At 37.1% G+C, this 23,147-nt stretch overlaps 1 protein-coding gene across 3 annotated transcripts in view; it reads left to right on the forward strand.

Moving 5' to 3' along the window:
* The window catches only part of RIMS2 (regulating synaptic membrane exocytosis 2), a 400,038-nt gene that overhangs the window by 313,287 nt on the left and 63,604 nt on the right, over positions 1-23,147 (forward strand). For all 3 annotated transcript variants that reach the window (XM_075085579.1, XM_075085580.1, XM_075085581.1), the window contains one exon: positions 10,525-10,697. In XM_075085579.1, coding sequence (XP_074941680.1) covers positions 10,525-10,697 — 173 coding nt within the window. The remainder of the gene's footprint in view (positions 1-10,524; positions 10,698-23,147) is intronic.

The raw sequence follows: 23,147 nt of genomic DNA on the forward strand, positions 1-23,147 counted from the left end.
CTAGTAGTATTTCAAGATAGTAGAGAAATTTTAGACAAAATTATAAAATAAATTTAAAGTCTGCATAAACAAAACTTTTTTTCTCCCCCCCCAAGTATCTTGTCCTAAATATTTGCCTTGAATACATATATATTTTTTCATCTAATAACCTTAAGTATTATGCTGAAAAGAAGTTTGGAAATTGTATTTCTTCCAGAGCCACTTTATGTTGAGGAAAACAATTCATCTGTCCATACAGCCAAACATGCACAATTTTATAATGAAGTTCAACTTGTGCTATCACAGTAAAATTTATCTGATACATCTTTTTTCTTCAAACTGTGTAAAATCTTTAAAAGGTATTATATTCGTTTCCCCATATAGAGTATCTTAGAATCATTACATTTCAGAGAACCAGGATGCATCATCCTGCTTCTGTTCTTTCCAGTGTCACATGCCATCAGGTAAAAAATGTTTCCAGTGATTTGCATACTTCAGTTTAATCTGAAGCAACTAGCTAACTAATAATATCTGCACGTTACTTAGTTTGAATATGATTTTCTAAAAACAAAATTCAAAACACTGTGACATGGTTTTCTGTATCTAAGAGACAGTAACGTAAATTCTCTTCTCATAAACAGGTTGACTTGCAGTTTCAAGAATCGTTAAGCAGTAACATTGGTGTTTTTTAGGGTGCAGTCAGAAATGTTTCCTTTCCCACTTCTAAGCTAGTTTCTAGTAACATAAATTTAGGAAATGCAATGCTAATCCTATGCTAAGGAAACATCTGTAAAATGAAAATAACTTCAAGGGTTCTTATAATTCATAGACATCAAAGATCTTCAAAAATGTTCACAGAAGTTTTTGACCCCAGAATAGTTCCAATATAGATAGCTGTCTTGTGAAATGATCTAATTTCTCATACAGTTTCAACTGAGTTATTTTTTGTTTCTTTTCTGAAAATGTTACATATCCTACTGTTAAAGTGTTTTATGTGGTGACATTGAAGTTGTACGTAATGTTAATAGGTGTTGCACATTTTCTGTAAAAGTGAATTCAAATTAACCTTACAAGCAAGCAGAGGTAAATTATTATGGTATTTACAATTCAATATGACAGACATAAGTAATATATGTTTTCTAACTACTCCCTTTTTGCAAACCGAAGCATAATGACTAGAGAGAAACAGAGAGGGTTCAGTTTTTCTATTCCCAGGAGCAGTTTGCATGCTCAGGATCTCCCGGCAGCCTTTTTATCCCTAGTTCCAATATAACAAGGGTAAAGCTGCTGAGAAAATACATTTTAGGGAAAAGTAATGTTTTCTAAGCAGTTTAACTTGCCTATGGAGGGATAAGGAGATGGTGTTATCTACATCTTGCAGATTTGTTTCCCCTTTAGCTAGACATGAATCAGCAGAAAATTTGTAGACAAATTATCAGCTGAGCTCATATATTTCTTATTGTACAGGGATTTTCCAAGATGTATCCTAATAATCAGTGAACACAAGAGATTAAAAAAAAAAGCCTCAAATTATGCTTGATTTTGGAGGCTACGCTCTGATATCTATGGATTTAAGGACATATGAAGTAGAATCATACAAAGATATATTTATATTCTGTTCTTGGGCAATTGTGTTACTCATGGTCCTTAGGCACTTCCGCTTACAGGAATAAGCACTCACCAGATGGCCCATGTGTCAAGCCAGCTGTTCTCTTCAGCATGAATTCCTTTGAAGGTGCTGTGTCCCAGGACAAATTTGGTGAAAGACATATTTAAATGTTACATAGAATAAGTAGGATTAAGGGGGAAGATCATATCTATCTCTGTTCTCAAACCATCAGGTATGCTGAAATACCTTACAGGCTTTTGGAGTGAAATAAAGTGCAATGAAACAGAAATTCTGTGATATGAAAAGATGGTTGCCTTTTCATATTTTTTATTTTGTTTTGTTTTTATGAGAGACCCAAGGACTAAAAACAAATGGTAGAAATGTAGTTTAAAATCCAGGTCAAATGAGAACCCTTTAAAATGTGTATTGTTTGACTTCCTAGCTTGCGTTTGCAAAGTAACATCTCAAAGAAGCCCAAAGTAGGTAGAACAATCAGAGACAAAACAGGGTTTCTTAAAACAGAAATCCTGCTTTGTTACTCTTTTTAAAAAATAAGCTCTTGCCTGGATGGCAGGACTGTATGAAGTGAAACAGATTTTGAGTGCAGTGGTGGCAGAAATGGCATGTGAACCACTTGAGGAACAGAAACAAATGCAGGAAGCACACTTTGATTTTGTTTATCCAACCTAAGTAGGTTTCACTGAAGTTAGAAGACCAGAAAGAACCAGAAACAAAATTAAAAGTTATCACTGAAACTGAAACAATTGAACAAGTGGGTTAACTGTAGGCAGGCTCACCAGTTTGTCCTAACAAACATGCTGGAGTTCAGCAGGAGATAAAGCACCAGAGATACCATTAAATGCAATTGCACAGTAGATTGTAAAGCCCTGGACACCTGCATTTTTGTAATCACCCTGATTTGAACAGCTCAGATTTTCTACAGTGAACGGTGTCCATGATGATGCATCTTCAGGAGACTTCACGCAGTGTTATGGGATGCTAAAGGATTGTGATCTCTAGTTTAAATAGATTTTCTTCCTTCTGTATAAGACGGACAAAAAATTAATGCATGGCAGTTAAAAAGATGCTGAGAAGTTTGAGATCTATGTCAAGGGTTTATTAACCACCATCACAAAGCCAGACTGTGGATCTGTTTCTCTAAAGTGAAACTTGGTGACTGACTCTGCCCTGTTTTAAATAGCTGTTAAAAACCAGGAGAAGGTCAGCAGTATGAAAGGGAATTTGGATAGCAAATATTTCAATAAATCTTAGAAAGAACTTTGTTTTACTTTCCATTTTTCTTGCTTTCCTGAATTATTTTCACGCCAGAAAAGGGGGACTGGTTGTTGGACATCCTTCCACCCTTAATTCTTATTAAAGGGTTCTTATTTTGAAGCTCTTATTTATTTAATTTCATATTATGTAGACTCATATTTCTTCAAGATCTTTGCTTTTGTTCAAAAATTGTTGGGAATATTCTGGCTACATGAGAGCATTCTATGCTTCGCCTATAACTTGTTAAGGCATGTTGGAATCATCAGGTCTTGTAACAAGGTGAAGTCCATCCACAGGACACATGAGATGTTCTATTCATTCCAACTGATATAGTAAATTATAGCTGTTTCACCCTAGCTGTATGCTACACCAGATCTCTCTTCTACCTCATTTATTGTCAGAATCAGCTAGAACCATGGAAAAGATCATATTCAGACTATGAAAACTCTTCTTAAAAATCTCAGTTATTTTCCTTGATAGATAATAGAACTTAGTTATCTTCATTTTTTAAGTAGATGTCTAGTTATATAATATATGAGGCATACTATGGAAGGACACAGGCCAGTGGTGGTATCCTCTTGTTATAATGAAATGTCATGTCGCAGAGTCCTCTTCCAATGGCTTGAAGATTTGGAGTAGAAGCTCTCTCTATGAGTAGTGGCTTTGAGGTGGCTTTTGATGAAGTATTCTGAGATATGTGCTTGACCATTGTAAACCTTATATTTTCACTCTAGTGTCTAACACATCTTAGATTGCCTTTTAAGAATTTTTTGAGGTGATGCTTAGAATTGTTCCTCTGTTGTTTTACTTGTCTTTTACTTTACCTTAAACAACAGGTTTTTACCCACTGTGTTTTTCACAGGAGAGATGGGATTTTAAATAGTGTCTTTGTGATTTTAAATAGTCTTTGGAATAATGTGGTACCTTTATATACTCCGGCAGAAAACTTGCGGTGCTCTCTCCTTTCAAAATTTGTAAAATATGGTACTTACTTAAAGTAAGGTTAAATAAAAACACTTAGTTACCTAAACTGGATGAAGCTGTCTTTGTGAACTAATTCTGCCTCAGTAACAGCTTGATTTCAGAATGGATATCAGTGCAGCTGAAATTAGAGGTTGTCTTGATCTTCCAAAAGCCATATTATATGAAAAAGAACATCAGAACAAAAGACTACTTGGTGTTTTGAAACTGACTGCAGAAACATATTTTTTGTAGGAAAAGAAACTTGTTGACAAGCTAATTCTCAAGCTTACTAGAAGAGCCAAATAATTCTTAAAAGCTGCCTTACTGGTTTCTACTTCACCAAATATTTTCAGGTCCTGTTAAATTCTCCCTGATGTAATCCCAGCATATTTTCTAGTGCTCTCATATATTTATTTCATATTGTGCACTTAGGGAGTGCTTAAAAAATTGTACCATATGCCAACATATGTGAAGCAGATGATTTTTTTGTCTTTTGATTTGGCTTGCCTCCAGACTACCTCCCTCTAGATTTCCGTCACTTCTCCAGGCAGGACAAGCCCAGCTCCCCCAGCCTTTCCTCACAGGCCAAACACTGTAGCCCCAGCCATCTCGGTGGCTCTCCAACAAACTCATCCTAGTTTATGAATGTCATTGTTGTACTTTGGGTCTCAAAACTGGATACAATATTCTAGATGTGGTCTACTGAGTGCTGAGTAAAGGGTAATAATCACTCCCCGTGATGTACTGGTTATGTTCCAGTCAACAAAACCAAGGTTGTCTTTCTTTGCTGTCAGGGCCCACTGCTGACTTGCTTGATCTTTTTAATTGTTCAGTTTTCATTTACTAACTTAGCAGTAGGATGCTGTTTGCAACATGGCTTAGTACCCTAGTGAAATCAGGTTTTAGAAACTCCTTTGTAAGACTGTATATGTGAGCACTGGTTAGTGAAATCAATAAATAGATGGCACCAAAAAACTAGGGGAAAGATGTGAGAACTTTTGAAGTAGGTTTTTTCATATCTTCAATAGAAATACGGATGTTCCTTTTCACCAACATGTTTCAATTGGTGGCCTAACTTCATTGAATTAGGATGGTTTAGAAGGTGGGTTTTGCAAATCAGGTTCCAGTCAGTAATTTTTATTCAAGGTAGAAGTAGATTGGAATGTTCTGAATAATGGGAAAAAATTATGTTGGATAAGGAATGGGAAAGCAATAGATCTTCAAGGAACCACTGTACATCCAGCTAGATTTACTTGTTCAGGCACCATACTGCTCAGACATAGCAACACCATGTGTAGCTCTCTCTTTTGTGCTAATGCAAGACAAGAATGCCAGGAGAGGCACAGTAGGGCCAGGGTCAGGCGATCAAGGGGTGCCTAATGCAGAGCAAGGTCTGGCTGAAGGGAGAACAGAGTTGGAACAGTGCCAGTGGGACTCATCAGAAGCAAAATACAAGAAAGCAGGATCCAAGAATTAGGAATAAAAAGGAGGAAGATAGGATAGGATCCAGGACTACAAAGCAGAATTCAGGATCAGCAGCCAAGAATGAGTGAGCTAGAACTGGTTGCAGCTCCATATTGAGAAGTCCAAGGAGCTTATTATATACCTAATAGCAGAGCAGTGCAAGAATTAATCTCCCTGATCAGTCCTTAAATCTCCCAAGGCACTGATGGATGCCAAGTACAGCTGATAGCTAACACAGGGCTGACAGAGGCTGACCTGGCTAGCTGTACCTCATTTGCCTTCATGGAGCCTGACAGGAGTGACACATGTAAGCACAGATTACTGAATTGGCTGAGTATGAATTACATGCAAGGGCAGATTCATCATAGCCTTCATCTTGGGTTTGTGTGTATGCAAGCTATGGACAAACATATTCTCTCTACGTATTCATTTGTGTATGGTATTTTGTAAAAAATACTTAGAATCTTTTGCTTTATATAAATATAATGCTATTGTTGTAAATAATAGTAAGTACTCAGTTTTATTTTTAATGGCAGACTTCTTTAGGCAGTCATTAACAAAGGTTTTAGAAAGAATCAACAAATCCAATAGCATTCATTCAAATGATGTGTGGTAACTAAAATTTGCAATGCCTTTAGAGGCTGTGAACTTGCACCGAAAGCTACAGTTGAAATTACAGAACATTTCATACAATTGCTGTGCTCTGGCTGCTTGAGAGCTTTTGTCAGTGAGGCAAAGAACTATTGAAACAGTCCAGAATGGTTCGCTAATCTTCTTGTAGTGGCACAATGGACAATTGTCTGAAACATCTTCCCAACCTTTTGATCAGTAAAAACATTGACCAGATTTGCATGTTCCTGTGTAAATGCTAGCAAATAAAATCTGATGAGTAGACTATAAGAAAGAAAAAATCAAAGATAATAAAAGAGAAAGGCAGTTCGAAATCACTGACAATTTCAGTTGCCTAGACAACTGCATGACTGTATAGTCCAAGATGGAAGAGTGGTAACAATAGATTAAAGCAATATGAAACACTTTAAAACTCCCTTTAAAGTCAAAGTTTCTGCCAAGAAATAAGTGTCAGAGCAGTTGTAGCTCTATGTGGCCTGTCAGTCATATAGTAGTAGTTCACTAAGAGGTCAAAACTTTTGCAAAGGTTGTGGTGTTAGGAAGCAGAGCAGGTATTTGTTTTTCAGCTTTAATAATCTTGAATTTGTCACTACAGGAAAGTGACCTATTGCAGTTACAAGGTATTGGCACACACACCTGTCACTTCTTTAGGCTCTCCAGCTGATTAGTAGTTGCTTAGTTTTAGAAACTTTAAAACTTGTTTCATAGAATCTTTATTAATGAAATTTATCCCATTCTTCAACATAGCGAAATAGGACAAAATCATCTTACTATTAAAAATACAAAAGCGACTTTTAATCAACCCCTCTGATTGCAGCAGACTTCCTATTTTTAAACAGCTTGAAGAGGCTGGGTACTCTTACTGCTTTTTGGGTCATGAAGTCCAGAATGCTGCCTATATTATATGGGTCTTGATTGGGTTAGGAATGAAAATTTAACCGTATTCCAATAAAAAAGACATATATTTCCGGCACCGGCAAAGTCAGGAGACAATTCTCCTACTGCTGCAGCTGTTATTTAAAAAAATAAGAAAGAAAAAATTTTACAAAGGAACAGTATTTAACTAACCTGCGTAGTATGCAGGTATGCTTCACCACAGCTTGGACCTCCTGATTGTCCAAGCCAGGGGATCTACAACTGCTCTGATACTTATTTCTCAAAAGAGAACCTTTGAGGCAGAGAGCAAAGGAGCATTTCAGAAAATGCCTTATATAGAATTGCAATTTAAGAAAAAATGTAAAACTGAAATGCCAGCGTGGCTTCTGTCAGACAAGCAGTATATTTTCTGTTGTCTTCTGTGCTGCAGTTACTGAAACACTAACATGCAATACACTTACTATGATAATCCATTTCCTAAAGAAATTGCCAGATATAAGGTCAAAAGTGGACCTTAGCAGCAGAATAAGGAGCAATTCGGAGCTGAGTTAATGGATGAGTATGAGGTATCTGAGCTTTGTCCAGCAAGAAAGACAATTTAGCTTCAGTTTCTAGATGTTATTGGGTGAACAACTAGCAGATGTTGAGACCGTAACTCAGACAATGTGTAAATAAAATTTTTAAAAACAAAGACTGTATATCAAGACATTCATATCTAATGAAAGGATCAATTAACTTTCCCAATTTCAAATCTAAAGCATCCTGAAATAGCAAGGGTCAAATAATATTTCTGTGACAGCTGGCCCAATTGAAAACACTTGATGGGATGTACCTTTACATGCAACTGAGAAAAAAGAGACAAGGTAATGATCTGATGATCTTTTTTTCATTATATTTCTGAAATGATTTACCTTTAAGTTGCTTTACTTGCCGTAGTAATTCTCAATCTTCACCATACATCGCTAGATTATTACTATTGCATTAGCTTAAAATAATACAATAAGGTTGTTTTATTTATGAAAAAGTTTCATTGTTATATACAACACATTGCTATGAAAAATGTATTTTAAAAACTGATGTTCTCCAGGTATGGAAATGAAACAGACAAAATCAAAACCATAGGTTTTTGAAGCTTTCAGTGTGCTACAGAATGACTCCTTAGAATAATATTGTGCAACGCTGATACCATTTGCCACTTCATGCTGCTTGTATGTATCTAATTTAGAAAGGCTCATTTCCACGTACTGCTTGGCAAGCTCAGTGTGGGATCTGCAGGTTGAGGCCTGTCATTCTACGAATCAGCACAAGTAATTATCTGTCCCCTAACTGGAATGTAATTAACAGTTCCATCAATGATTTAGAACTGACACTATGGTCTACCTTATCTCCCCAAAGGATAGCCACATTAGGTCTGTACTGGTAGTGGTGTGTCTATCCTGAGGTCACTAGCCACTGTCCATAACGACAGCTATTCATATACAACTTCATATACACAACTTAGCTGCGCACTAGCCCAGTGTAGCCTGGGCAGCACAGGCTTCAGCATGGCCAGTACATCTGCCTGGGAGCCGTGGCAAACACTGAAGGCCTGAGGGCAGCTCTGTGTTGCCTTTTATATAGTGTGCGGTGATAGCCCAGTACACCAGGCTATACTTCCCAGCCTTGGTAGTTTTAGGCTAAATCAACGCAAACTACACTCACAACTTTGTCGTCAATGCAGAATTATACTAGGGAGGGTTATGTGGGTGGAACTGAATAGGCACGACTCAATATACACTAGGCATAGTAATTTTTTTCTTCTCCAAAGTGCTAAGTAGTTGCTCTTTTAAAAGGAGTTGCTGAAAAAGAACAATCCTTTTATTCTGGTATAATGTTCTATTATCTGTGATGATCAGGACAGCTGTTTAATCATTGCTTTTATGTTCCCAAATGAATATATCAATAATAATATTAACTGTCTTCTTTATCAAGCAAAAATATTAATAGCATCAATAAAAGCAGTCAGTAAATACTACAACATTTAAACGTAATCACAGAGATGCTCTGTGAGTTTATGGCTGGCTAAGAGCACTTGTGCTTAAAGGCTGGGGAGGGCTTGAGTGCTTTGTCAGAGAACACAACTACCGTAAATTTGTACAGATCAGGAAGCCAGCTGCAGCACGTGCAACCATTTTACATAAGGGTGCAGTTCAGGCTGTGTTTGGTCACTGTCTGCAACAGGTGTACAGTGTAACCTGCACAACCATCTTTGCTTGTCTTTATTTCATTTCCCTTTCTTAAAATGGGCAAAATAATGTACAATTTCTAAGTGTAAAATTCATTTATGGTAAATGGGCACTCAAATGCTATTCTGAAATGCTATTTAGACACTGCACAGTCTTTCAAAATATTTCCCAGTGTAATATTCCTTGCAAGAAAACAGAAGCAAATGATCTGTGTACTTCATGAAAGATAGCTATTCTAAAATTATAAAAAAAGGACAAATTTGATAGCCAAACCTAGCCACCCTTCTCTTCTGCAGGACTAAACGGGTCTGCCACTTTACGTTATGAATTATTTTCTCCAGGTGGCTGAGTCCAGTGTTGCTGCCCCCAAGAGTGCAATAAGCCACCAATGTATTATGCAAATTATTTTCTCCGTTGTTTTTGTTCAATCCTGTCTGTGCTGCTCTTCACATCTTTCCATACTGCCTTCTTTCCATGTCAGCCAAACAACTACCAGGTGACCATCGACAATGCATCTTGCAGTACTATTTTTCTGAAAAGATTACCAGTAGTAACCCATCATATTTCTGTATGCACAGAAATGCCTGCATATGAAGAGATGGAAAAATACCTTTCTGCTATTTATATCTGCACCTAGGGAAATGCAGAGTGGCACAGACTTAGCATTAATTCAGAGCTGCTTGTGTAACAAGAACAAATAGCTGTAATATTTTGTTCAGATCTAACTTGAATACCTCTGCACGATGCTGCTTTATGTTGTATGGGCTTACTGCTGATCACCCGTCACCTTCCAGTTCTGTGTTTGGAATATACTGTTTACAAGCTCAAATACTACTGTAATTTTTTAGTTTCTGAGGTATTTGTATGTTGTCAGTACAAATTATCTCTAGTGCTGTCCCATCCTTTCAGGCTTCCCAGCCCAGCAGTTCAGCAAGATGTGGGGTTTGTTTGCAAAGCTACAAACTTTGCTTTGTCTTTTGGTTTGATAAACTCATCTATCTATTTACTTAAAAAAATTGTTAACATTTGGCAGCTAGAAGTTCTTGTAAATAGGCCAGGCCCCAAAAGAGATATTTTAAAGACAGTATGAAGCACATTCTGTCTTCTTTTCAATCTTTCATCAGCTCAGTAATCATGGGCAAGTCACTAAGTATCTCTGCTTTGCTTTGTGCACTGGTGAAACAGTTGTGGTAAGAATATTGTATGATGGTTTAGAAGTCTTAGCTAAAGTTTCTGAAACCTTTGGAAGAGCTGGAAGTTTTGTGCAAGTCACTCTATGGATGAAGCTGAGGAGCTAATAACTTAAATGGGATAGCAAAACAGAGTAAAAATAATAGAAACCAAGACATAACTTGTATTCTGTATCAGTTAAAACCTTCATTATACAATTTCAGGCAGTCTGGCAGCAAAGGTGGTTTAGGTAGCATCAGGGACCAGCTCCATAGTGATTTGTGGTAATATGTCACTGACAATATCTGTATCTCTGTCCCTTTCCTCTTACAGTATCGGTCAGGACGGGATCCTCAGCGAGGCTCAGACAATGTTTCCAACAAGTCTTCAGACAGTGATGTCAGTGACGTCTCCGCTGTGTCACGGACAAGCAGCGCCTCACGTTTCAGCAGCACAAGCTACATGTCTGTCCAGTCAGAGCGTCCAAGGGGAAACAAGAAAATAAGGTGAGCACGAGAGGCTGTAGTGCCAGCCATAGCCATGTAATCTAAGTAACCGTGAACATTTGTCAATATTTGTATTTGAAATTAATATTTTGCCTAGGTAGAAATTTTCAGGTAATTTGCAAAATAGTGGTTTAAACATCATCTTCATCTAATGCTTTCTGAAGTCTTCGTGGTATTTAGTTTTAGCCAAGTTTTGTCATCTTGGGTTATACTAACATATACTAAAATAATAAACATATGATGTCAGCAAGCTTTAGACACACTTAGATTTCACTTTCTGCAAACCATTTTGTAAAATGATTAATGTGGCAGAAAAGGCAGTTTAACTTGAAAATTTGTGCCTGCAATGTCAGAGGCATCCTAATTTCCTTTTAAACTAGAGCTGCTGAACTTTTATAGAAGTCTTATTTAATACTTGCACAGACCAATTCAATTTATTTAATACTTTCTCTAGTCCAATTTACCTGGGCGTGTACAACCATTGAACAAGATGTACGTGGTGTATCTGTGAGCAAAACAGCACCTCCTTTGCCTGTGCCCTGTGCACACTCAGAGGAGCTTTGGCTGCAGAAGGAATGAAAAATCATTTTTCTTGGAAGGTGTATCCCACCTGTATCTCAGGAAAATTCAATGTCAGCCTATATTAATTCTCAGAAAATTATCCTTTTCAGATAAATGGTGTATTTGAAAAGAGTGTTTAAACATCTGCTTATATGAGCATTATTAGGACCACATTGGTTCTGTCATACAGTTATGTATACATTTTCAAGTGTGACGTATTGCCATGCAACTTTTATTTGAAGAAGGACTTAGATACTGTCCTAAGAAAATGCCCCAGGGTTCTCTAGTGTAGGCTGGAGTCAGCCAGCATGGTTTAACTTATGGCTGCTTCCACCTTTTACTTTTAATTTAATTTCTTTTACATTTCCTTTCTTGTGAGTTCATGCATGCTCTTCTCCATGACCTTAACGTTAATTTATTCTTTTCTTTTTTCTTTTTGCATGCCTTTTTCAATTTTTGTTGACTTCAAAAGGACAAGGGATATAGAGGGAAAAAAAGAGGGAGGGCTGGAAGGGGATGAACAAGATGGAATATTTCCTGAGGAGGAAGAAAAAGAGGAGGAGGAGGAAAAAGCAAAGGAGCAAGAAATTAATGAAAAAGGGGAAGGGGAAGAGGTGACAGAGAACTGTGATAAGGAGGAAATCAAAGGATCAGGGAATGATGAAAAAGCTCAAGACGACCAAGCTGAGGAAGGGAAAGAGGATGACAGGTAAAATATACTTCTGTTTCTTTAGACCTATTCTTCCTCTTCCTGTACCAGGACCCTACTTGTCTTTTTTTTCTTTTTTTTTTCCCTTTGCTTAATTTATTGTCTATGTTATCTGCAGCCTTTTTTTTTGCTTTCAATCATGACGCTTTCATATTTAAGCAAGGTTCACTCAGCTTCAGTGACGTTCTGCACACCAAATGATGCAGCACACTAACTTGACTCATTGTTATGCATGCGACTACAGCATATTATTTTTTAAACTGGTTTAGACTAGAGTTTGGGTTTGACTATAATAAACAATAGAAATTGTAAGATTCTTCATTATATTCCCTGCTTGAATTATTATTTCAGGTAAAAATCTTTTGTTGAATGATATCTCATGAATATCAAAACCATCTTTACTTTCATGTGTGGCAGCACTAAAGAAGAGAATTTGGATTTTTTTTTTTTTTTAATCTTCTTTGTGTAGGCGGATAAATGTGCATATTGATCGACATTGACACGGACAAGGAGTCTTCCCCTTTTTTTTGTTCCATGTGAATAACTGACGGAGGTTGCTGTATTGTGGAGGGGTCATATACCTCTGCTGCTGTATTTTGCCCAGAAACATTTCAGCACAATTGGCTCTGGTTTTATCAGATAATATTCTAGATTTATACATTTTACCACAATTCCTTTGAACCACTATTTTCAATGTAAATGAGTGCCATTTTGTATTGCAAAATCCATGTAATTTGCATTAGGAGAAATACAATATTTCTTCTTTCTTCATTAGCAAATACTTTCTCTTAACCTGATAATTCTGTACTACCTATGGGTAACTTATGCCTGTAAAACTGTGCTCATTAGGGTAAGCACAGAGCATTCTATGGCAATCCACTTTCTTCCTTTGCTACAAAATTACATGCCTGTGTATACACACACACACAACCATGCACAAAGCAGAGGTGATACATAAAGAGAATCAAAATGCATAGTGTTCAGTCTGGGGTGGTATGGGCCAATATAGCCATACTGCTGCTTTTATACATTAAGTGCCATCATTCCTTCACTCATGTGAGTGCGTTTTAGAATTCAGCAAAAACAGTTGTTTAGAAACAGCTGTTTTTAAGATTGCCTTGGCATTCATGTTCTGGTGACTGCTAAATGGTAGTGTGGGGAAGGATGTTTTAAAGACCAGCTCTCTCTCAGATTAGTCTTCAGCCAAAATGGTGTCCCTCACAGAAAGTAAAGTCCTCTTCGAAAAACAACTTCTTGTTCCCTGTGCCAGCTTGCTCCTCTGCTTCTTAGCTGCTCTCTGCCTTCAGGAAGAAGCAGCACAAGTCTGAAGTCCCTACTTGGCAGAGAAACAAGTTATTATTAAATGACTAAGGGTGCCAGAGCAGTGGCACAGGCTGCCCAGGGAGGCTGTGGAGTCTCCTTCCCTGAAGACATTCAACCCCGCCTGGACGCGTTCCTGTGCCCCCTGCTCTGGGTGTGCCTGCTCCAGCAGGGGGGTTGGACGAGGTGGTCTCCGGAGGTCCCTTCCAGCCCCTGCCATTCTGTGATTCTGTGAGTGCTGTGCAGTGATTTTTTTTTGTGTTAGATTTTGGCTCCCAACATGGAAATCAGCTTCCAGTATTATTTGCCCACTTTATATGTTTTGACCAGTTTTAGTACATAAGTTGTGAAGAAAAAGTAAAGTTTCTCTATATCCATCTTCCTTTTCCATGGTACAATAAGTGCTTATCTTTTTAGTATTGTCTGAACATTCTTTTAGGGTAAGAAGCAAACTGAAAAGCACAGATTGATTCCTATATACATACAGGTATATGTATATGTATATATTTATATGCACTTTTATATGTATGTGTATACTTTTATATATACACATATATGTATATACATATATACATTTATATGTATATGTATATATTTATATGCACAGTTTATATTTTATATATTTATGTGTTTGTATTTATACACCATTTTTTTGCCATTAACATACTGACATATTGTGACTTCTATATTCAGCGGACAAACCCAAAGGCAGGATCAATCCAAAGCATTGTTGTAAATTCAATGCCTTCTGCTTGCTTGTTTGGCAATTTATAGGATACCTTATACTTGAGAATTTATAAGATACTTATAACAACTTCAGCTTTCCAAAAAATGTCTTCAGACCTGCCACCAATATTAAACCATCACCAAAGTATCACTTAATAATTAAACATATCAATAGATATTTTAGAGACCCAACAGAACCAAAGCAGTCAGTTAATCCATCAGAGGACAAGTAGTAAATCATCATCTAGTTCCTGAAATGCTGGGCATCAAGAAAAGCTATACTGCAGATGGGAATTTTCAACATATATTTTTACTTCAGAGGTGCACCTTTAGTTGAACATCAGTCACCTTTCCTCTGGGCAATCTGGAACATGGGGGCTGCTCTTAATCACTCCACCATGAAAACCTAGTTCTTTAGGGATACATCATAGCTCTTGATGTCAGTGTGCTTATATACTTTATGGGTATTGGTCATAGTCACACTAAGGACTTCAGTCTGCTGAGATCATAGGTGGGGTCAGGGTAACTTAAATGACTGTGAAGACAGATAGCTGTCATGGATTCATCCCTTGCCTATTTTAAAGAGTACCTCAGCACATTAGCTTTTGGAGCACTGGAGCACAATAAATCAATAAATCTTTTTTGGCAGAAATAGCTGCAGCGTCAGATTTTGTCTTCATTAAACCTTGTAAAATTAAACCTTGGAATATGGTTGACCTATAGGGAAAACCTAATTGTGTTCTTTCTTAGCAACATGTATTAGTAAACAGAAAGCATGGCTCAAGCTTCCCTGTTGTAATTTTTAAAGATTCCTTATATACAGTTCTCTGACATTATTTCTTATTCCAGCTCCCTGATGATATCAGGGACAAAAAAACCTCTCTTATTTCCAATGTGTGAGCATTCATAATTTTTACTGTAGGAAATTTGTTTAAGACTGCTCTAAATCTTAGCCTTCCTTAACGTTTTTCTAAATGTCAATCCTAAGCATTAATTCTGATTGTCACGACAGCTCTGTTTTATCATATGAATACAGAGCAATTGTAACCACAGAGCACTGTGCTACACACTGTTGAAATACAGAAGAAAAATACAACCTCTATTCCGAGCACACAGAGCCTAAACCATAAGATGACATACGAATCCAGAGAGGGAAACACATGAGAATTAAGAAATATTCCACATGCCAGGAGATTGTTACAATACGGGGTTGGGGACATCTTGACAACAGAGAAAACTAGCAGTAGATTTGAAGAAAGAAAATAAGATAACTTTGTGAATGTTTCTGGAAAGCTTTTTTTCAAGTGTTAGAGGCAATGAGACAAAAACATGAGGTGCTTACTAAAAATATATAAAGTGGATGATGAGGCAATTCTGATAAGCAGAGGGAACTGATCTTTTAGACTTGAATGTGAGAAGATAAATGTGATAAGGAACAACTCCTAAAATACTAGAAAATAAAGATGAATTATGCACAACTGGATAAAAGAGAGTATAGCATTTTACTGAGGTATGGAGAAAGATGACGCAGCCAAATTGAACGGCTATGAGACTTATCTTTCCTACAGTATTCTGGAAAGGGGTTAGGATAGGTAATTTGCCAGGGCTGCAGAAAAGCACTGCAGTAGCTGGCAGCTGAAATGGTGAGTGAGTGGACAAAGCATTTAGCTGTGTGGGTGGGCAGAGAGGGTAGAAAATTGAAAGAAAAAGTATGTTCAAGTCACAAAAACCTTGACCTAATATGAAGCCTGAATTAAAAGGCCTGCCCAAATAGTGGGCTTGAATGACATGCATGATCCACATGGCTGGGAGAAGGAGCAGAAGAGAGGTCTTGGTGGGAAATATGGAGTTTAATGTTACTGAGTTGAGATCAGTGATTCACAAGAAGGTGCCAAAGAGGGTTTAGTGTAAGCCGGAGGATAAATGGGAAATGAGAGGGAGTTCTTATTGCAAAGGGGATAATACTTTGATGTACTTTTGGTGAAGGGATGTTGTTTGAGGGACAGCAATAGGGGAGACAGTGCTACAGCCATATGGGGCCATCACAGTTAACTGGGTGGGCAGAAAAGGAGAATCTACTAGAGCACATTTTGAATGTGAAGTTTGGAGAGAGAAAAAAAATTGACAAGGGGTGAACTGTGGAAACTAAGGGAAGTAACATGTTAGAGCATGGCTAACTGTAGCAAAGCAAAGAAGAAAAGAGTGTACTTTTGAAATCTTAAGAAATCATTAAAGACTTTGGCAGAAGTAGTTTCAACCAAATGCAAAAAGGGAAAGTAAGTTGTTTGGAATGTAATTGGAAAACAAGGACTCAAGAGATTTACTTAAAACAATCTGTTCAGTTAACTCAGAGATGAAAAGGAGAAAGGAGATGTGGCTATAGTTGCAGGACCGATGAGAGCAAGACTAGAGGTTCTGCATTACTTTCTGAAGAGATATGCTAAAGCATGTTTCTATGATTTGGAGAAAGAGCCAGTGATGACCAGGTGGCTAGAGGTAAGAATAAGGAAAGAGGCACGGGGGGAAGGGAATCAGAAGATAGCACGTGATCACTTAGGCAAATCAAACAGTTGAGGAAGAGGTCCAGTGAGAAAGTTCTGTATCGATGACAGGGACAAGTGGAGAGAAATGTATAAAGAGGAGAATGCAGAGACAGAACAGAAGAATCATTCCTGTGTTTTTCTATGTACTGGAAGAAATCGATGGCATGCCATGTGAAGAAAAGAAGTGAAGGACAGTAGAAGAAATAGAGCTGATAAAGTAGAAAGATGACACAACCGAGGAAGAATTTGTAGTAGAAAAAGTCAGCTGGGATGTAATTTTGCAAAGGTACTTGAAGATAAAAGAAACAGAGTGCAGGATGTAGTTTTAAGTAATGGATTTGTTCAGATACTAAACTTTTTCTAATACTTCTTCATGCTCTCTGCATCCTTTGCCTTGTTGGGTATAAAGATTAATTTCAAATTAACTTTCTAGTTCTTTTACTGTGTCATTCAGTCAAAAAAAAAAATCTTTAAAGAATTTAATTTGTAGGTTTTAAAACTGATTCCTGATGAGTATTTGTTCCTTAGGTTTTCATGATACTGTAATCTTAGTATTTCAGTTTTTATGAGCCTTCCACTGTGATAGCAGTTATTATCAGTTAAATGCAGTGTTTTACAAAGCTGGATGAAAAAGCATGTCAATGCAGTCTGTGCAAGCTCCTTCACAGGGGTGGAAGCCAGTAATGTTTTCTGAAAATCTATATTATGGTAAAAATACCAAAAACTGTGCAAAGGATAACAAACATGAAAAATCCATTTTCAATGTGCATGTGCTTTTTGGTTTCTTAAAGCTGTTTCAGAATGATTACAGTGGTTGTTCCAACTGCACTACTGGATGAAAGAAGTTGGTTGTGCCTAACTTTTCTAGCCAAACAGGCCATATGTTTGTAAGGGAAAACTGTAGCCTGAGACTCCTTCCCTACTGCATGATCAGTCATTTAGCAAAATCATAGTACAGGCAGCCTAAGCTCCCAATAGCCCTAGCCATATATATAGATATCGAACGAACGAACGAACGAACGAACGAACGAACGATAGATAGATAGATAGATAGATAGATAGATTATAAGGTTCACCGAGAGTAATTTCTGCCATGTGGGGAGAGAGAACTTGGGTACAGCTATGTCAATGTTCATATAATTTTTCAGGGAAAACATGTCAGCATGCACTTTGCTGCAGCTCTCAACCCAAGATGTTGTTGTAACAAACTTATTAACATCACAGCCAAGTGACCTTGCCATTCCTGGTCTGAGAACAGCAGGCTGCAATACAATGTTCACCAGCTCTTTTCAGCTGCAAAGTGTTTCGTTATTCAGGCATCTGGGGCAAGTATGGTGGACTGAGTCCTTGAACAAAAAGCAGCAACTTTAGTTTGTGTCCCCTAACATAACTCTTCTGCATACTTCTGACTAGATAAGCAGAAAGCTGCTCACCTACTGCCGCTCTTTACTGAGAAATCAAAGGACCTAAACCAAACTTTTTTTCAGTAAGATTTCATTAGTATTATTGGGCCACAGAGAGTCTGTGAGGAATTCATGGCAAATTCTTGCCCCATTTGAAGCATAGATTCAAACCCACTACTTTTGGTGTAAGTTTTTTAACTTTAGTATTCCACAGCAAGGAAAACCTTGAAAAGCTGTAATTCATATAGCTACTGGGTCTGTAGCAACACACAGAGTCAATAATTTTTCCACTTGGTTTTTTACACTTCTGTAGATGACAAGCAGAAGAAAATTATCTGTGACTTCTGGAAAAATATTATGGAAAAGGATATAAAATATCAATCGTTCAGAAAGGAATTATATGAATTCAGATATTTGTTGTGAAATCTGTACTGCAAGTAGAATACAAATAATTTAAGAGATCTAGCAGGTCACCTGTTTCTAAATTATTCATCATCTATCAAATCCTTGGGGACCCATTTTTTTCCTGTTATTTTGGAATAGGTACAAAAGATATATAGTCTCTGTTCCAGCTAGTAAACTTATTTTGATCCAGTGAGAAATAATAAAGTAATGAATTTGGAAGTACACGTTATTAACAGGTGAACAGTGAAAATACCTCATTTGAAACAGTCTGCAACTTTGATATGTGATGCCCAGCAGGAAACTCAGACATTTCTTCTTTGACAGCAACACAGTATCATTGAGACTGTTTCCCTCTCTGTGAAATGCAGCCTGCACTCCAACCTCTGTTGAGCAACCTCTGACCTGTGATCTAGAAAGCACCGATGTACTCCTGTTACAAAAGGTTATTTAAAAACACTGTCTCAGTAGTTTAAAAAAAAAAATAGAGGTGTAGTTGGAAAGCCCTGGAGATGGGCAGGGAAGCGGGGATTAAGGGAAAAATTAAAATGAGGTTTTAAAGCAAATCTAAGTGTTGAAATTAGTTTTTACACTGTTATGTGCATTAGAAAAACCCTAATTTCCTGAAGATATTTAAAACTAGATTGAGTCTAAGTTCCTCAGTAGACAGACTTTTTATCTTCGTTTGTACAGGATTGAGCACAACAGGTCTGTGGACAAGAATAGTAACAGCAACAACTGAGTGTGGGAAGAAACTTATAAAAACAAGGAATTGGATGTTGAAGGCCATCAGGCGTTTCTTTCTTTGTTGTTATGATTCTGTGGTTCTGTCTAAGTGCTGTGTGTTTTCACTAATTCTACCTGGGTATATTTTTATAGAAAATTTAAAAGATTCTGTAAAAATAATATAGTGCCTTTTCTGAGTCCTCTAAATGTACTTCATTAGAAATAATTAATCAGCTTATCACTTAGCCTTCTAAGAAACAAATATAAACTCCTTGTTACTTCACAAAAGTATTTTTAAAACAGTTGCTGGTTTTGTGCCAGAGCCTTTGAAACACATTGCCAGGTCCATCTGGCAATTATGATATTTTAATGAAGGGTCAGGGGCTCAGTGCTGGTCTTACTACTGCTTACTGAATACCTATGGTAAGATGATACTCCAGCAGTTTGTCATTGCCCATCTATCTGATTTAACATTACATGAGCAAGCATCTGAACATTTTGGTTCAGTACTATCACTGTACCTGCATGGTGTTTGTACTCATCTTAGTCTCTGAAGTCCATAAGGTGCTACCTAAACAAGCTGGGGCGTGCATCATCACATGGGCCCTAGTAGGAAATAAGCCTATATATTTCCCCACAAATGCCACTGGGAGCTCAACACTTCCCAGATTTTAGCCATAACATGAGCAGGATTCCTATGGAGGCCCAAGGTAAACAAGAAGAGCCTTTGCTCCAAACGTGCATGGTGTGCAATGTGCACGTTGCCTCAGCAGGGAGTTCTGGGCATAGACCAGGTCATAAAAACAAAGTTTGCAGACTTGTGTTCAGAAAGATGTAAGCCAAGTTTCCTCACATTTTCTTTTTATGATGGTCTTAAGTTTTCGCCATGCTTTTCTAATTTCCCCCCATAGGCCCAAAGTAACTCAAAGTCATTTTGTCAGTGTGACAGAAGTCAGACAGGCGAGATCATGATTCCCAGATAATGTCTCTTTGGTTGAGGTCATTATGGCTTCAGATCTCTTGCTCGTGTCCGTTTAGCTCTCAGCTGCAGAAGATTGATTCAGAGAGATGCTATGGGTTTGTGAGATGTTAGCAGTGCCTTTTCTGACCCTGATTTTTTTGAGTCCTCAAGAACCCAAATTTACAAGGAATGAAGGAAACGTCAGAGTTGCTTTATTCTTCAGATGCCCACTGCCATACACATACACATAAGCAGTACAGGGAGCATGAGCATATCCACATCATACAGTACTAATTAATGCAATCCAATATTTCATGAGGGAAGTATAGAAGCAGCTATAGTGAAAACCATATTGACTACAAAAATAAAGCCCTTTCGGGACATCTGGCTCTTCCCTGTGTATTATGTGATTTTTCCCTTAATGCAATCTCAGTAGTGCATCCTATCCAGTTCCTGCATGACTATCTTTCAAAGTTTTATAGCTGTCAATATATTTTCTAAATAAGAAAATCTTCCTTAGAGCTAATTTCAGTTTAGCAAGTAAAGACAATAAATTGTGGTTTCTCTTACCCTGAGGTAATAAATGATGTCTCTTATCTCTATATATTTTTGAGAATTTCTGACCTCAAGTCTGAAATCTTTCTCATTTTCTAGATGATTTTATATTATTTCTCTGGTGGTTTAGCTCTTGGATACATAGTAGATTTAAAGTCTGGTTTATCAATTCACTGCTTTCTTTTCAGCCCTTCAAGTAACAAATCTGGGCAGCAGTAAGCAAGCTTGCAGTATAGCTTATGACTTAGTCAGCAGTGTTAATATAGAAGACAGAATGACCCCTCCTCTGTTGGAAGACTGTAATTCAACAGTATGTTTGAATAACCACATAACATTTAACTTTCAGATTAAGTACATGCAAGGTGCATTTCTGTAAGAGACAATCTCAATTAAATCGGGTTGCCCACTGTCATTTTTAATTTGGCAAGCTTGTTGTTAACCTGCATTTACAAATGCAAGGGCTTCTTTGCCAGGCGGTGTTAAAGAAGATGCTTTCTAAACTCAAAGATTTTGGTTGTTATTCAAAACTGACTCTGTCTTTGCTTGGATTTTACTTACTTGATTGTCAAGCATTCAGAGCTCATATGGACTGCTTGCATTTAGAAATCAATATCAAATTAATGTGACAGCGGACTAATGCAAGACTTTTGGACCTCAGCTAGCTTTCTCGCTAGCTTTCTTTTGAATTCACACAGAGTAAATGGCTTGTAGTTCACTGTATGAAAGGAAGGGCTTTCTGCATAGATTCACTACTCGTAACAGGGTAATAAAGCTTTTCTGTAACTTTATAAAAGAAAACTTGAAAGTTTATCAGCAGTAGGTGAAGATGACTGCAATAATCTTTGTTATAACTTTAATTTAAATTTAAAAGTTGTTATAAATTAAAAATTGTTACAAATATTATTTTTATATTAAAAATGGCCAATTATTCTCTCACAGATGGTGAGCACTTTTATCAAAAATCTCTGAAGCTCTGCGCTGAATTCAACTGCTAGTGTTTGGAAATAGTTACCAGTTACAGTGGTTTTCCTGTGTCACTTATTTGTTGTGACAATGTTTGATAAGTAACCCAATGCCCTGACCTCAAACAATTTAAAAATTTCTTCCTATTTAAAAAAACACATGCTATTCATGATATGGAAAAAGCTATACATCTGTTATTTTACAATAAAGCAGTGTGCAGAGATTAATATCTAGCAGAGTGGGGAAGATCCAGTTCAAGTCAACCTCTGTATTGTAACAGGAGAGACATTTCTGATTTGTAATGGAAAAGACCTTTGAAACAGATACTTTTGTTATTTTTAGTTTGAGATGTGCACACAAGTTTTCTTTGAATAGTAATACAAATAACAAAATACATTATAATCACTGCTTTATTGTTTCCCACCAACTTTCTTGTTATAATTTCAATAAAATAAGCCTAATAATTAAGTCACTCCAGCAGTTATTAGAGATTTATAACACAAATGAGTTAATAGGACAATTTTTGACCAAGTGAATCTCAGAGACTATGTAATTAGAATTTTGACCCTGCAGTGTCTCTTTTTGATGTGAATTGGCAGATGAGTACGTCCATTGGCCAGAAGCATTGTTCCCAGTGAAATGTTATTTCCTACATCACAGCTGTCCCCATAATGCGGTTTCTGTTAAATTTCTTCATCAAATTAATGAAATGAGAGCCTCTCCAAATGAGTTAAAAGGTCCATTAAGAATGGCATTAAAATTCCTCTCCTGCTTGTAAAAAGCTAGAAATTAAATCTTCAGTCGGTCTTCCAGTCCCATAGGAGACATGTCTTAGAAAATATCTATTACAACAATTGAAAATTTGTTAAAATCCTTTCCCTAGAACATCACAGCACGCAGCTGTACTCCACACCTGGCAAAGTCGATTTTTACTATTGCAGGTGCTTTATTTTCATTAGGGATCATTACCAGAGAACTAAGCTAAATGACAGGGAAGTAGTAATATTGACTTTGCATTGGGAAAAAAGAAACCTGCAATATCCACCAAATTACTTAAGTGTAAATCTGATTCTCCAATAAATACACTTTTGACAGAGCATCAAGATTTTAAGTTTTCATTTCCAATTCTGCTGTAAAAAAAGACTGCAGAAATAAAAGCAAAATCCTCAAAAATCCCACTTGACAATATATAGTAAGGTAGATGGTACTGATATCTTCTTCACATTTAAAAATATTAATAATATTGTAGATTGGAAAAATATCTGTGCTTCATAATACTGGTTTTAGTAAAGTGTATTTGTTGTGAAACAGAATAGCACTTTTATTTATCCTTTGTAGAATAAGTGATATTCTTTGTAATTTGTTAGTGATCACAGGTTCACTGACTGTAAGGATACTGTACTGCTCACTGTGCTACTTTCTGCCACGGACTGTTACAGTGCAGGGCCAGGGCCTGATTTAAATGTCAATTTTACATAACTTCAGCAGTACTTTACTCCTGCAGAACGCTGCTGATGTGGTGTCAACTTACCAGGGTACTGAGGAAGGAAGAGGAAGCTTTTCTACATGCACTAACAAAAA

The sequence above is a fragment of the Phalacrocorax aristotelis genome, chromosome 2 (assembly GCF_949628215.1).
Source record: "Phalacrocorax aristotelis chromosome 2, bGulAri2.1, whole genome shotgun sequence".
In the NCBI taxonomy this organism is placed as follows: Eukaryota; Metazoa; Chordata; class Aves; order Suliformes; family Phalacrocoracidae; genus Phalacrocorax; species Phalacrocorax aristotelis.